The 16,208-nt window shown below is 45.6% G+C and overlaps 1 protein-coding gene across 1 annotated transcript in view; it reads right to left on the bottom strand.

The window, feature by feature from the left end:
- Window positions 1-16,208, bottom strand: part of LOC126194871 (pancreatic triacylglycerol lipase-like) — a 247,020-nt gene that overhangs the window by 23,122 nt on the left and 207,690 nt on the right. Inside the window, exon 6 of the mRNA XM_049933215.1 lies at window positions 3,388-3,573. Within this exon, the coding sequence (XP_049789172.1) occupies window positions 3,388-3,573 (186 nt within the window). The remainder of the gene's footprint in view (window positions 1-3,387; window positions 3,574-16,208) is intronic.

Genomic DNA, 16,208 nt, shown 5'->3' with positions numbered 1-16,208 from the left:
TAGTATGCCAACTTTACAAATTGCTGCTAAGGTCGATTTTAACTCATCTATCTCCTGTAATTGACCTCTTACTTATACTTCATCAGTCTGTATTTCGACGTGGCAAAAGCTATGGTGGACAGCAGCTAAATGTCACACAGTTTACAGATGATGGGTCTGAAGCTTTTAAGGTGACAGGTGTGATATTTGTCGACTTATCAGCAGTGTATGACATTGTCACTCACCAGTTATTTCTAGCCAAGATCTACAACCTGACCGAGGACTTTGGCCTAACTAGGCTCATCGCAGATTCTTCATCGGTTTCTAAGATCACCGCAGCCGATGGAGACTGCAGAAAATCGGTCTCCAGCAGGAAGTGTGCTGGCTACAATTCTGTTCGATGTCTACATAAATGACTAACCCTTAGCACCCAACAGCAGTAACTTCTTTTATACCAATGGCCTTGCTCTAGCCACCCAGAGCACAGATTTTGAATCAGTGGAGAACGCCCCCATGAATGTCCTTAACAACTTTCCAAATACTACAACACAAACCAACTTCAGCCAAATCCCACAAAGACACAACGTGGGCTTTTCATTTGAGAAACAGGGAAGCTAGTCAGAAACTAAAGATAGTATGGTCAGGTGTTGAAATTGAACACTGTGAGGTCCCAAAACACCTACAAGTGACACTAGATACAGTTCTTACTTTCAAGAAACATCGTATGAACTGCAAGGCCGAGGTTTCCACAAAGAACATTCTTTTACAGAAACTGGCCGGATCACAGTGGGGCTGAAACTCTACGGCCCTCTGCAATGGCACTATGCCATTCTGTGGCAGGGCATGCATATCCTTTTTGGTACAATTCAAAACATGCCAGACAGGTGGGCATAGCTCTCAGTCACACATGCAGAGTCATAACATGCTGCTTTAAATCCACTACAGTTGAATAGCTTTACCACCTCGCAAGCAATATCATCAGCACGACCACACCATAACACCACCGCCTCCGAATTTTACTGTTGGAACTACACACGCTGGCAGATGACGTTCACTGGGCATTTGCCATACCCACACCCTGTCATTGGATCGCCACATTGTGTTCCGTGATTCGTCACTCCACACAACGTTTTTCCACTGTTCAATCGTCCAATGTTTACGCTCCTTACACCAAGAGAGGCGTCGTTAGGTATTTACCGATGTGACGCGTGGCTTATGGGCAGCAGCTCGACCGTGATATCCAAGTTTTCTCACCTCCCACGTAACTGTCATAGTACTTGCAGTGAATCCTGATGCAGTTTGGAATTCCTGTGTGATGGTCTGGATAGATGTCTGCCTATTACACATTACGACCCTCTTCAACTGTCAGCGGTCTCTGTCAGTCAACAGACGAGGACGGCCTGTACGCTTTTGTGCTGTACGTGTCCCTTTGCGTTTCCACATCACTATGACATCGGAAATAGAGGACCTAGGGTCGTTTAGGAGTGTGGCAATCTCGCGTACAGATGTACGACACAAGTGACACCCAATCAGCTGACCACATTCGAAGTCCGTGAGTTTCGCGGAACGCTCCATTCTGCTCTCTCACGATGTCTAATGGCTACTGAGGTCGCTGATATGAAGTATCTGGCAGTATGTGGCAGCACAATGCATCTAATATGAAAAACGTATGTTTTTGGGGGTGTCCAGATGCTTTTGATCACACAGTATATATCGACTCCATCCTTAGTTTCATTACAAAACTTCACAGTTTCTGAAAGTTTCTTCTCAGTATTCTCATTCATCTTACATCCAGCATGCATGTTACTCAGAATACGTATATTTTTTTTCTTTTTCCATTGGTATGTTGAGAGAAGGTCGTCGCCTGACTTGTGTTTTGCATGGAATGTGTCGTCTCCACTTCGCGCAGCAGGAAGAACCTCCTTGAGTGAGCTCCGAAGAGCGCCAACGAAACTTGTTCCTTTTTGTTTCAGTTGATCTGCCAGTTTCACGGAGGTGAAGAAGTCAGTCGTGACGTCCCGTATGGTCAACGCGCCTGACATTTGTTGTCGTGTAAGAGAACTGTTAGCAGCGCTCCAGACAGCAGTGTAGAAGGGGACGGGGGGATTCGCCACTGTATAATATGTTATTCTGTAGCATTCTATTGTCACTCCGTAGGTCTGCTCGTCGACAGTCCATAGAAAACGGAAAGCCGCGCTAATACAAAGTATCCTCCGACCCCCAAATACTTCGTTTTTCGCGTTCTTTTTGGCCCAAAGTATCATAATATACTCTTAACATTTCATGAATAACGTCGAGGCACGCCCGGAAACTATTTAGTGTCTGAAGACCGGTGTTACTGATATCAAATTGCGTTAAAAGATGCATGGGTCAAAAATGACCCACATGGTACTACTGGCATAACAGGTAAATTTTTCATACTTCTAGGTGAGCTAGGGGGATGAAATTTTGGTGAGTTTTTCAACCCCGTAAATGATGAAAAGTCACGGGGACGTCTGGTCCTGCGATTATTATGGAGAAAAACCATCGTGGTTCAAAAATGACACACATGGTACTTCTAGTGTTTAGAGATTGATAGTTAAATTATGTATTCATACGAAACACTTCAAAAAAATGGTTCAAATGGCTCTGGCACTATGGGACTTAACTTCTGAGGTCATCAGTCCCCTAGAACTTAGACCTACTTAAACCTAACTAACCTAAGGACATCACACACATCCATGCCCAAGTCAGGATTCGAACCTGCGACCGTAGCGGTCGCGCGGTTCCAGACTGTAGCTCCTAGAACAGCTCGGCCACTCTGGCCGGCACGAAACACTTATTACGCACGATTTTATCCCGACGTTTTCACGAAAAATCTACGGCACGGACCTGAACTACAAGCGCACAGTTTTTTCAATAGCATCCACTATCGTGCTCGGCTAAACTGCTGAGAGAGAATTAATACGGTCACAGTGAACTTTTTAAACTAAGCGAGGACAAAGTACGTAATGAATGTAAAATTAATTTTCGCATTGAGGAAGTATAAGGGGACGTAGGCTTTGTTAGGGAACGACTATTTTTGGTGCATTAAACGATTGATTAACTTAACGAGAGGACTATTTTTTTTATTTCTCTTATGATTTAAACCTTGAAATAAAAAACGAATAACTATCGAAAGAGACACACATGAGCTACTTGTTTCGAAATTCTACGACATGTGCATTCTCCCTCTGTTAAGGCCCTTGTTCAGCTACAGCCAATGGCTGATCAAGTTTTGTTGTAGCCAAAAGTAGTAAGATGGTGTAACAACAGCTTTACAAGAAAAATGTGCAATGTGTTGATACGTTACTGCAGAACGGATGAACTCGGGAGAGGCTGCAGGTAGAATGCAAGCGTGGCTAGTAGAGAGAGGAGAGACTGACTCACTGCGCGCTTCTCGGCATGCGGGTTGATGTGTACCGCCGTTGACGTAGAAGTCTGCGTGGCCCGACGGCTCGATCTTGCCGAAGACGCCGGCGTTGGTGTGGATGGCGTCCACGAAGTCGGCGTCGCTGGGGTCCAGCTTCCAGGAGGACTTGAGCGTCGCGAAGAACGGCAGCGCCGGGTCCAGCCCTGCACAGCGTACGAAGCGACCCTCGTCAAAGTCACACATAGACAACACCTCAGTTGCATGTTGCGGTAGCAAATACCGAATGAAAAACGGTAGAGGCTTATCCGAGTCTGAACTTTTGCTGTGATGGCGACATTCCGTCAGTTTATAAAGTAAACACTTGTCACTATGACATTAAAATTACCGAGAGTTACAAGAGTATATAACGATGGATTACAATAATAATTCGGAAATATGGTAGAAAGGTTCAAAATGGTTCAAATGGCTCTAAGCACTGTGGGACTTAACATCTGAGGTCCTCAGTCCCCTAAACTTAGAACTACTTAAACCTAAGAAGCCTAAGGACATCACACACATCCATGTCCGAGGCAGGATTCGAACCTGTGACCGTAGCAGCCGCGTGGTTCCGGACTGAAGCGCCTAGTACCGCTCGGCTGGTAGAAAGGGAGAGGGGGGGGGGGGGAGGAGGCGGAGGTTAGTACGGACCCCAAGTAAAGCTAAATTTTTTATGTAACATTTACTGGATCTAAAATTAAGAGAGGCGTTTAGTAAGTAATGCAACACATTTTTTTTTCTCGGACAGTTTGGGTCGAAGAAATGCAGAGTAGTTGTGGGAAATATTGAACTATTCCCACTTCATCGGCGCCGCTGTACGTAGACTGTAAAATGGCGTCTGTAACAGAGGTGCGTCCCAAGCAGAGAGTTACTTTGATGGAGAAACAGAGCGTTGCAGATATTCATAGGAGCTTGCAAAATGTCTACGGAGACCTGGCAGAGAATGAAACGGTGAGCCATTTGGCGATGCGTCTGTCATCGTCGAAACAAGGTCGCGCGACCCTGTCCGAACTCCTGCATGCCAGAAGGCTGCACAGTCAAACACCTCTCTGCACAACTGGACGTCTCTGGTGGTAGTGTTGGCACCATAGTCCACCAGTTGGTGAACTCAAATGTGTGTAGTCGCTCGGTTTCTCGTTGCCTAACAGAGACCCATAAAGAACAACGAAGGACCATCTGTCCGGAACTGTTTACGTGTTACGAAGGTGATCGTGACAATTTTTTGTCGAAAATCGTCACAGATGACGAAACATGAGTTCGTCACTTCAAACCGGAAACAAAACGGCAATCCACGGACTGACACCACACCACCTCTCCTCTGAAAAGAAGGTCAAAGCCGCACCCTCAACCGGCGAAGTCACGGCGACGGTGGGAATCTGAAAGGCCTATTCTCTTTGATGTCCTCCCTCTTGCGGCTAGGATTAACTCTGAAGTGTACTGTGCTACCCTCAGGAAATTGAAGAAACGACTTCGGCATGTTCGTTTCCACAAAAAATGCAAAACAACTCCTTCTCCATGACAACCCATGGAGAGAAGCTCACGAAGCTTCGTTGGACTGTTCTTCCTCATCCACGTTTGGCCTAATGAAGGATATGTTCCGTGGGAAGCATTACGTGGACAATGGATAGGTTACTGGTACAGCCAGAAATTGGCTTCGACGTGGACCAGTAGAGCGGTATCTGATGTGAGGAAATATTATTATTATTATTTAAGCATCAGATTGAGAAGGGGAAGCAACATATATTTGCGTGGCTCCCTGTCCCGTTAAGAAAGTACCGCTTACCATTGTGGAACAGTGAGACTTTGTGCGAGCGATGTGCGATTAGAGAAGTTTGCTAAGAAATTCCCGGATGTCACTCGCACTGAAAATGTACCTAAGGGCCAGTTTAAAACTGAGTTGACGAATATTACAAGGGGGGAATATAAGTAGTATGTTAACGTCGGCCTCGACTGTTCTGTCCGCACAATGACACGTCGGACACGGTTGGCTCCGTAAAAAAACGTGGCACATAGAAAGTAAATGATTAAGCAAACACAAATTTAGAGTATTTGACACTATTATTACGAACTTGGACGTACATATAACAGGTTAACACTTACGTTAATAACAATGACAGAGCTTGAGTAGTTTGAAAAGTTTAGAAATCACGTAGAAATGTCCATTCATTAACCAAACTGTGTTTTTCACACATGCTAGTCTCACACGCAACAAAATAACAGTATTTATCAATAGATTTAAAGAAATTACAAATCTTAAAATGACGACTATGTAATGGTGCGTCCGTATTATATAGGACATAAAAAGAGAGTGATATTGTCCGGCAGTGGACGATGGGTTGCGCGCTTGTTTTTTTTTTTTTTTTTTTTTTTTTTTTTTGAAATGTCTTCAAGGTCTGTCTTGAATATCGATGTTTTTACAAACGCGTTGGTCTATGGTTTCCTAGGGGCGTCAGTGGTGCTGGATTCATTTCTCCTTGTAAATCGTCAAAATACATCATTACAATGCGTAGTTAAATATTATGTACTGACAAATAAATGGCTCTTGGCCTCTCATTACTCAAATCAGTGTTTTACTTGACGAGATGTGGCGGTGTGAAAATACAATATCTCAGGTACCATGCGGGCATACAGGCTCTCCGAGTAAGGTGGGGTAAGGCCGTCACGTTAAATGGAGATTGTGTTGAAAAATAGGGTTTCGTAGCCAAAAGAGTGGGGAATAATATGGTGTATTGGAATCCTGAATGAAGTCAACATGCTTTCAGAAAAAAAGGTTGTTTTGCATTACTTATTGAACTCCCATCGTGGTTAACATGTGAGCTCGTTAGGGTTACATATTTTAATAAATACTGTTCATGTAACCGTCGGTGACTTTTTAACCACTCTTGAAGACACGGAGAAAAATTATATCTCTTGATGATGGAAATAACACACTCACAAATAAAACACAAGGTCTCCTAAACTTTAATTTACAAAGAGAAAAGAAAAAGTCAAACTACATATATATGACAACACTACACATTATGGAACAAATACCTGCCTTCATAGGTTGCACTTCAAGGTGCTACATAAGCGAAGGTACTTCCTGCCAGCTAGCAGAAACAGTGGGACAACGTCCTGTATCTTGATTTTGGTGGAAATCTGCGTGTACTTAACTGGATCCTGCTCCGCATTGAGACTGAAGATATTGTTAAGCAAACATTTATTGGTTCCACTGCAAAGAATGGTGTACTCAGATTGGATGGACTTACAGAAAAGTCTGTCTGGAAGAACTGCTCAGGATTCAAAAGGACTGGGCTTCAAGCGTTTCACGATGATTATAAATATGAGGGCGTGCTGAAAAGTAAAGCCACCGACTTTTTTTATGTGAAAACTCTTAAACCTTTTTTGATAAAACAAGCGTTATTAACAGTATGCATCTTTATTTTTCATGTCTACATATTGGCAGCCCTCTGTCTTTAGAAGGCTCAGAATTGTAGAGTGTAAAAAGGCGCTGTTTAATGTAACTATGTCGATACATGAGGAACAGCGTGCTGTAATCGAGTTTCGGATTTGAGGAGTTCGTCATGACGATGCTAGGCCACACAAGGACACTGTGGCATTTGTAACGCCCCTTCGCCTTGGTTTCACTCTTGTCGATCATCCTTCATACCATCACGACTTAACCCTGTCCGATTTTCATGTTTCCAAAACTTTGATAGTGATACAACGGTGCAAGCAGAGGTGATGCTTCTGCTCCATCAATACAGTCAAACACTCTACAGTGACGGTGTGGTTAGCACACTGGATTCGCATTCGGGAGGACGACGGTTCAAAACCCGCATGCGGCCATCTTGATTTACGTTTTCCGTGATTTCCCCAAATCGCTTCAGGTAAATGCCGGGATGGTTCCTTTGAAAGGACACTGCCGACTTCCTTCCCTTCCTTCCCTATTCCGATGGGTCCGATGACTTCGCTGTTTGGTCCGTCCCCCAAATCAACCAATCAACCAGCGACGGTATCAACAAACTGATCTCCCGTTGAGAGGAATATTACCTTCACCAGGGTGACTATGTTGAGAAATAATTATGTAGACTTAAAGTAGTAAAGGAGTTTTGCTATTTGGGGAGCAAAATAACTGATGATGGACGAAGTAGAGAGGATATAAAATGTTGACTGGCAATGGCAAGGAAAGCATTTCTGAAGAAGAGAAATTTGTTAACATCGAGTATAGATTTAAGTGTCAGGAAGTCGTTTCTGAAAGTATTTGTATGGAGTGTAGCCATGTATGGAAGTGAAACATGGACGATAAATAGTTTGGACAAGAAGAGAATAGAAGCTTTCGAAATGTGGTGCTACAGAAGAATGATGAAGATTAGGTGGGTAGATCACATAACTAATGAGGAGGTACTGAATAGAATTGGGAAGAAGAGGAGTTGTTGGCACAACTTGACAAGAAGAAGGGACCGGTTGGTAGGACATGTTCTGAGGCGTCAGGCGATCACAAATTTAGCATTGGAGGGCAGCGTGGAGGGTAAAAATTGTAGAGGGAGACCAAGAGATGAATACACTAAGTAGATTCAGAAGGATGTAGGTTGCAGAAAATACTGGGAGATGAAGAAGCTTGCACAGGATAGAGTAGCATGGAGAGCTGCATCAAACCAGTCTCAGGACTGAAGACCACAACAACAACAACAACAACAACAACAACAAAGAACAAAAATGTAAAATGTTAATAACGTCTGTTTTATGTAATAAGCTGTGAGTGTTTTTACATAAAAAATTCGCATTACTTTTTAGCACGGCCTCGTACTTCAGAGAACAAGTTGGGAAAAGCTGCCCTAAGCCATTGCTGGTAAACTTAAATAGTTTCAGGAAACGGGTACAGACATTGTGATCTAGAGCAGGATTTAAAACGAGTGGCTAAACGCCATTCCATGGAGTGCTAATTGGTCAAAAGCCTCAGGAGAAACGTTATCCACTAAACTGTTACGATCTACAGGGTGAGTCAGGTGGAAAGGTACATGTTTTGAGGGGTGATAGCACAAGTTATTTTGAAAACAAAACGTCATTTGCACATGTGACTTGTTCGTACTAGCTTCCGAGGTAACTAATGAAAACAATGGCTAACAGAACAAATGCAGGTGATTGTAAATGAAAGATTGTAATCTAATGTTCTGTTTAATTATATGCATTTTCTCAAAAAATATGTTCAAAACGTCCACCGATAACTGCACTGCGCCGGCCGGTATGGCCTAGCGGTTCTAGGCGCTTCAGTCTGGAACCGAGCGACCGCTCCGGTCGCAGGTTCGAATTCATCCTCGGGCATGGATGTGTGTGATGTCCTTAGGTTAGTTAGGTTTAAGTAGTTGTAAGTTCTAGGGGACTGATGACCTCAGATGTTAAGTCCCATAGTGCTCAGAGCCATTTGAACCATTTAACTGCACTGCAGTTTGCAACTCTTGTTCAAAATGGTTCAAATGGCTCTGAGCACTATGGGACTTAACATCTATGGTCATCAGTCCCCTAGAACTTAGAACTACTTAAACCTAACTAACCTAAGGACAGCACACAACACCCAGCCATCACGAGGCAGAGAAAATCCCTGACCCCGCCGGGAATCGAACCCGGGAACCCGGGCGTGGGAAGCGAGAACGCTACCGCACGACCACGAGATGCGGGCTGCAACTCTTGTAAACAGTTGCTGTGTTGCTGATTTGAGCTCATCGTACGATCCTTTACTTGAACACACGCATGTAAAATACGAACGGGAAATTCCTCCTTCGTGAAGTTTGCATTGAAATGATTAGTGAAGGCAGCACTAACAATAAGTGGTCTAATGTCGCTTCGGTTGTATTCGCATGTGAGTTCTAGTGTAGAAGGACATGCGGCTGACGCCTGTGATTTTCGAATAGCTGAATGTGGATATGGCAAATAAAAGGGCATATGCTCATTTGAAGTTTTTTGTTCAGCATCACCAACACTATCACCCCTCAAAACTTGTGCTTTTCCTCCGGACTCGCCCTATAGATCTTTTATGAGAACTGTATTATAAGTTTTCATACTGTTACAATGCTTACGGCAAAGAGAAAAAAATGTGTGTGTGTTGTGTTAAAAGATAATACCGTGGTGAATGACGGACCCCGTCAGCAAGGGTGCATGTTAGTGCATAGGTGGAAATGCTGCAAGGCATTTGAATACAAATGCCTTTTGGTATTATCGATGAAAGTATTTAACTTTATGAAAAAATATTTACAGTATTCAGCTGAATATCCTTCTGCAATAAGAATTTGTTCATTTGTATTTTGTGTAATAAGTAAAATTGCCCGAATTTCTACTTCTTTTTGTGCCTCAGTTAAAAAATATGTGATATATGTGTGCAAATAGCAACAAGTGTAATAAATGTGTTAAAAAAAGTAGCCGAAGTCGGTAGCGCACATCCACGCTGTGGCACTCAACTTCGAAGCAGCCAGTTCAAGTCCTCGTGGAGCAACAAATTTTCAGCTCCAGTATTTGTTCAGCAAGGGGTGGGGAAGCAGTGGTTTAAGCTACCTGATCATCAGAATTTGTGCCTATCGATTGTTGTGGATTAAATTCCCCAACATGTCCTGAGTGATCGATACAGCGAAGCCATGCTTTTGTCTGTTATAACGCAAGTAGTCCGTAGCGAAATGCAGAAAGTATTGCGAACGATCAGTGATTGGCGCAGGGACTAGCAGCTGACCACAAACCTAAATAAATGTAGCGTGAAATTACAATGAAGTGAATACCCCTAGCTACATACAGACGTTGATATAAGTCAACGGGGACAGTTGAAAATGTGTACGACGACCGGGACTCGAACCCGGTATCTCCTGCGCACATGGCAGACGCTCTATCCATATATATATATATATATATATATATATATATATATATATATATATATATATATATATATATATTTGAAAGCCAGCTAGTCTAGCCATTTCTTTAATGAAGAAAACGAAAAAGGATTTTTTTTATTTTTTATTTTATTTTATTTTTGTACAAATGGATAAAGGAAAGCCGTTCCTCTTCGGCTACATAAACAGAGTAATAGGAAGTAGTCCCGTTACGACATAAGGTTGCTCCATACTATAGCTCGCTGCCAATTTTTCGGAAGCCGGCCGGAGTGGCCGAGCGGTTCTAGGCACTACAGTCTGGAACTGCGCGACCGCTACGTTCGCAGGTTCGAATCCTGCCTCGGGCATGGATGTGTGTGATGTCCTTAGGTTAGTTAGGTTTAAGTAGTTCTAAGTTCTAGGGGACTGATGACCTCAGAAGTAAAGTCCCATAGTGCTTAGAAAATGGCTCTGAGCACTATGGGACCCAACTGCTGAGGTCATTAGTCCCCTAGAATTTAGAACTAGTTAAACCTAACTAACCTAAGGACATCACACACATCCATGCCCGAGGCAGGGTTCGAACCTGCGACCGTAGCGGTCTCGCGGTTCCAGACTGCAGCGCCAGAACCGCGCGGCCACTTCGGCCGGCTAGTGCTTAGAGCCATTCGAATTTTTCGTTGACTATCGTCTCATTGCTGTGTTGTTTCCGTTGTTTGTTCAATCTCATAAAAAAAGAGAACTGGAAAGAGATCCTTGGTTATCTTCTCATGTCATCGATAATCCAGCTGCGAGGCGGATTATGGAATGTGCTCCAAAGAAAATTAGAAAAATATTGCCTGTATTTAGGGCTCTTGACGATCGCACAATGTCGTTCGTTGAGGTAATACCAAAAATCGGGTACCGTCTTTTAGCCATTACCGAAGAGGTAGTGAACTGCGTGGCCGCTGATCCACGTCACAGAGTTCGTTTTTGCTCTTGGGAAATAAATCTTATCGGGGAAAAGAAGTGATCGGGTAGTTATCCTGTCGGGAGTCGTGCGTGTGAGAAAAGCCAATATCCGGTGGCACAACTTTTTCCATTAACAGTTACGTACCATGCAGATTCCACGTCAGTATCAAGGGTGGTGGCATTCACTGCCTGCCACACTGCACGCCACTTTGTAGTGGGGTGTTTGCTTTCAATCACATTCGTCGTCCTGTTCATTTGCATGGCAGCATATATCGCCCTCGTCATCATCAAGCGTGTGGGTGGTAGTGCGGTATGGATGTAGCTTAATTCAAGGAAGAATTGTCTAATGTAGAAGAAAGGTGCTGGGATGTCCGATATCATCGCAGGGGGTGCGAGTGAGATTGGTCGTAAGGCTTCCAGTAAGAGACTTGTGAGGCACGTCGGACTTCGTCGCCACAGTTGCAGGTGACAGCTGACGAACAGGGCCTTCGCTCTGTTCTGAATATGACAAAGGCCTAAACCTCCTCTGCTCCTCGGGAGGGTTAGGGACTCGTAACGAATCTTAAATAACATGCCCGTATTAACGAAGGTTCCCAAACCCGCCAACACGCGGTGAGCCAGAGTAGGTGGTATCGGGAGTATCTGTGCAAAATGGGAGATACGTGACGCCAAACAGACGTTAGCGTATCGCGTCCGTTGCAGGAGGTCTAGATGTCTAAGACGGTAGTCACTTATTCCTGCTCTCATCTGATTCAATAAACGCCTGTAAGCTGTTGAACGCTTTATGTGAATTCAATGCCAAGACAGCGGATTGTGTCACTGATTCGTAGCGGCGCGACACTCTCGTCGGGTAGACTTCTGCCTACATACAGAGCGTGCGGTTTGTGGAGATTGAGTTTGTTCCCCGACGTCGCGCCGTAGGTCGCCACCCACGCCAGTGCTGCACGAGCATCGTCATTACTGCGAAGAAGGTTCAAATGGCTCTGAGCACTATGGGACTCAACTGCTGAGGTTATTAGTCCCCTAGAACTTAGAACTACTTAAACCTAACTAACCTAAGGACATCACAAACATCCATGCCCGAGGCAGGGTTCGAACCTGCGACCGTAGCGGTCTTGCGGTTCCAGACTGCAGCGCCTTTAACCGCACGGCCACTTCGGCCGGCTGCGAAGAAGGAGTACCAGATCATCCGCATAGGCAGTGCAGCAAAAGGTGTGTCCACCAATGGACATCCCAGTCAGGCGTTGTCGGAGGCCGCAGAGGAGTGGTTCCAAGACGAGGGCGTACAATATCGCCGAAAGAGGGCAGCCTTGTCGCACCGATCGCTGGATCTGTATCGGCGGCGTGAGACGGCCGTTATATAACACCTTGGACGTCGCTCCGCGTAGGAGACGCATCAGTACCTTAACTATTATGTCCGTATACCCCATTTGTCGCAGTACCTCCATCAAAAACGTGTGGTCGACTCTGTCAAAGGCCTGGCTAAAGTCGAGTGGGGCCAGTTGGCGAGCTTTGGCTAGCGCGATCATATCTCGATATCGACCCAGTGCAGTGCGAATATTATGGTCACCACCTAATGATGCCTGGTCCTGCGACACAACACATCGTACCGATCGCTTTAGGCGTGCCGCCAGAAGCCGGGTGAAAATCTTCAAGTCACTGTTGAGTAAGGTCAAGGGGCGATAATCACTGATCCTGGAACCGCCTCGTGGTTTGTGTATGGGCACAACCAGCCCTTCTAGGAACGCCCCAGGGGTCCCGTCGTGGGAGACATAAGATCGCGGCAAATATCAGTCCATGGTGGTGCCGGAAATTGCTGATATATCCGGTAAAATTCCAGAGGAAGGCCATTAGGTCCGGGGAACTTATGAGCAGCCCCCGCCTGTATTGCTTCAATGATTTCCTCTTCCGTTACATCTGCAGTCAAATCCGCCGCCACTGTCGGAGAGATCGTGCCATAAGTGAGTTGAGAGACTTCGGCGATCACCTCTGGGGGATGTCGGTGTTCCGAGTACAGCCTAGTGTAGTGAGCATGAAGAGCGTTTCCTATATCGCGCTGGGTATCAAGGCGCCGTCCGTCTTGCGTCGTGATTCCATCTGAGCCACCGAGGACATAGAGGATAGTGCGACTGCAGGGACTTACCAGTGGTACGCCTCCCGTGAGATCCACATTCCCAACTTATTGTCCCACACTATATTCATAGTGCCCCTGCCCATTATACTCATTACTCGCGGCTTTTTTCCGATTCCCGAAAGAGTTCGGTCACTGTTTGTGCATCCACACAGAAGAAGAAGATGGTCAAATAGCGAGTGAGCCTTTATATATATATATATATATATATATATATATATATATATATATATATATATATATATATATATATATACTCCTGGAAATTGAAATAAGAACACCGTGAATTCATTGTCCCAGGAAGGGGAAACTTTATTGACACATTCCTGGGGTCAGATACATCACATGATCACACTGACAGAACCACAGGCACATAGACACAGGCAACAGAGCATGCACAATGTCGGCACTAGTACAGTGTATATCCACCTTTCGCAGCAATGCAGGCTGCTATTCTCCCATGGAGACGATCGTAGAGATGCTGGATGTAGTCCTGTGGAACGGCTTGCCATGCCATTTCCACCTGGCGCCTCAGTTGGACCAGCGTTCGTGCTGGACGTGCAGACCGCGTGAGACGACGCTTCATCCAGTCCCAAACATGCTCAATGGGGGACAGATCCGGAGATCTTGCTGGCCAGGGTAGTTGACTTACACCTTCTAGAGCACGTTGGGTGGCACGGGATACATGCGGACGTGCATTGTCCTGTTGGAACAGCAAGTTCCCTTGCCGGTCTAGGAATGGTAGAACGATGGGTTCGATGACGGTTTGGATGTACCGTGCACTATTCAGTGTCCCCTCGACGATCACCAGTGGTGTACGGCCAGTGTAGGAGATCGCTCCCCACACCATGATGCCGGGTGTTGGCCCTGTGTGCCTCGGTCGTATGCAGTCCTGATTGTGGCGCTCACCTGCACGGCGCCAAACACGCATACGACCATCATTGGCACCAAGGCAGAAGCGACTCTCATCGCTGAAGACGACACGTCTCCATTCGTCCCTCCATTCACGCCTGTCGCGACACCACTGGAGGCGGGCTGCACGATGTTGGGGCGTGAGCGGAAGACGGCCTAACGGTGTGCGGGACCGTAGCCCAGCTTCATGGAGACGGTTGCGAATGGTCCTCGCCGATACCCCAGGAGCAACAGTGTCCCTAATTTGCTGGGAAGTGGCGGTGCGGTCCCCTACGGCACTGCGTAGGATCCTACGGTCTTGGCGTGCATCCGTGCGTCGCTGCGGTCCGGTCCCAGGTCGACGGGCACGTGCACCTTCCGCCGACCACTGGCGACAACATCGATGTACTGTGGAGACCTCAAGCCCCACGTGTTGAGCAATTCGGCGGTACGTCCACCCGGCCTCCCGCATGCCCACTATACGCCCTCGCTCAAAGTCCGTCAACTGCACATACGGTTCACGTCCACGCTGTCACGGCATGCTACCAGTGTTAAAGACTGCGATGGAGCTCCGTATGCCACGGCAAACTGGCTGACACTGACGGCGGCGGTGCACAAATGCTGCGCAGCTAGCGCCATTCGACGGCCAACACCGGGGTTCCTGGTGTGTCCGCTGTGCCGTGCGTGTGATCATTGCTTGTACAGCCCTCTCGCAGTGTCCGGAGCAAGTATGGTGGGTCTGACACCGGTGTCAATGTGTTCTTTTTTCCATTTCCAGGAATATATATATATATATATATATATATATATATATATATATATATATGAAGATGGTATCTGTTTTTTCGGACATGACCGAAACAGTAACGTCGGCCGTGGTGACCGAGTGGTCACCATCTATATATATATATATATATATATATATATATATATATATATATATATATATATATATATATATATATATGAAGATGGTATCTGTTTTTTCGGACATGACCGAAACAGTAACGTCGGCCTTGGTGACCGAGCGGTTCTAGGCGCTTCAGTCCGGAACCGCGCTGCTGCTACGGTCGCAGGTTCGAATCCTGCCTCGGGCATGGATGTGTGATGTCGTTAGGTTAGTTAGGTTTAAGTAGTTCTAAGTCTAGGGGACTGATGACCTCAGATGTTATGTCCCATAGTGCTCAGAGCCATTTTTTTGAAACAGTAACTACCGTAAAATACCTAAAAGCTATCCTGAGCGACCATTGGTTGCAGGAAAAGTACGAGGCAGGGAAAATCTCAAGGAAATGTACAGAGGGTGGACAAAAGTATGGAAACACGAAAAACAGAACACATCAGTATGCACAATACGGTGTAGGGAACCCATTGGCATTCAAAACAGCATCCAGTCGTCTCGGAATGGATAACTACAGGTCCACTATAGTTTTCAAGTGAATCTTATATATTCTACTTGTATGCAAAGTAGATCATAAAGGCTCAATAGTATTTCGATCCGGTGAGTGTGGTGGCCAGGGAAGTTGCGACAATTCATCCTCATACTCACAAAACCAGTCCTGGACGTTACGAGCTGCGTGAACAGGGGCCCTGCCGTCATTGGGGAACAATCATTGTACCACGGAACGGACCTGATCAGCCAAAATTGTCACATAATTCTTGGTAGTAATACGATTTTGCAGGCTAACCATGGGGTCCGTGGAACACCATGATATGGCTGCTCAAATCATCACCGAAGCCCGCCATGTTTCGCACTTGGGGCGTAATGACGGCCAGAAGAAGGAACAGCGTGAAACAAGACTCAACTGGCCAAATGAGTTTCTTCCTTTTCACCATATCTCAGGGTTTATGGCTTTGACATAGCGTTTTTCCTGTTACAGGCATTTGAGTCACTGATAAGTGTTTTCGTATTCCAGCTCGTCCTACAATTCCCTGCTTATGGTGCTCCCTTGATGTTGTTTTGATGCCGACAGGGTTCACGCGTGCGACGTTT

The sequence above is a fragment of the Schistocerca nitens genome, chromosome 7 (assembly GCF_023898315.1).
Source record: "Schistocerca nitens isolate TAMUIC-IGC-003100 chromosome 7, iqSchNite1.1, whole genome shotgun sequence".
In the NCBI taxonomy this organism is placed as follows: Eukaryota; Metazoa; Arthropoda; class Insecta; order Orthoptera; family Acrididae; genus Schistocerca; species Schistocerca nitens.
This window is presented reverse-complemented; position numbering and strand designations above follow the sequence as displayed.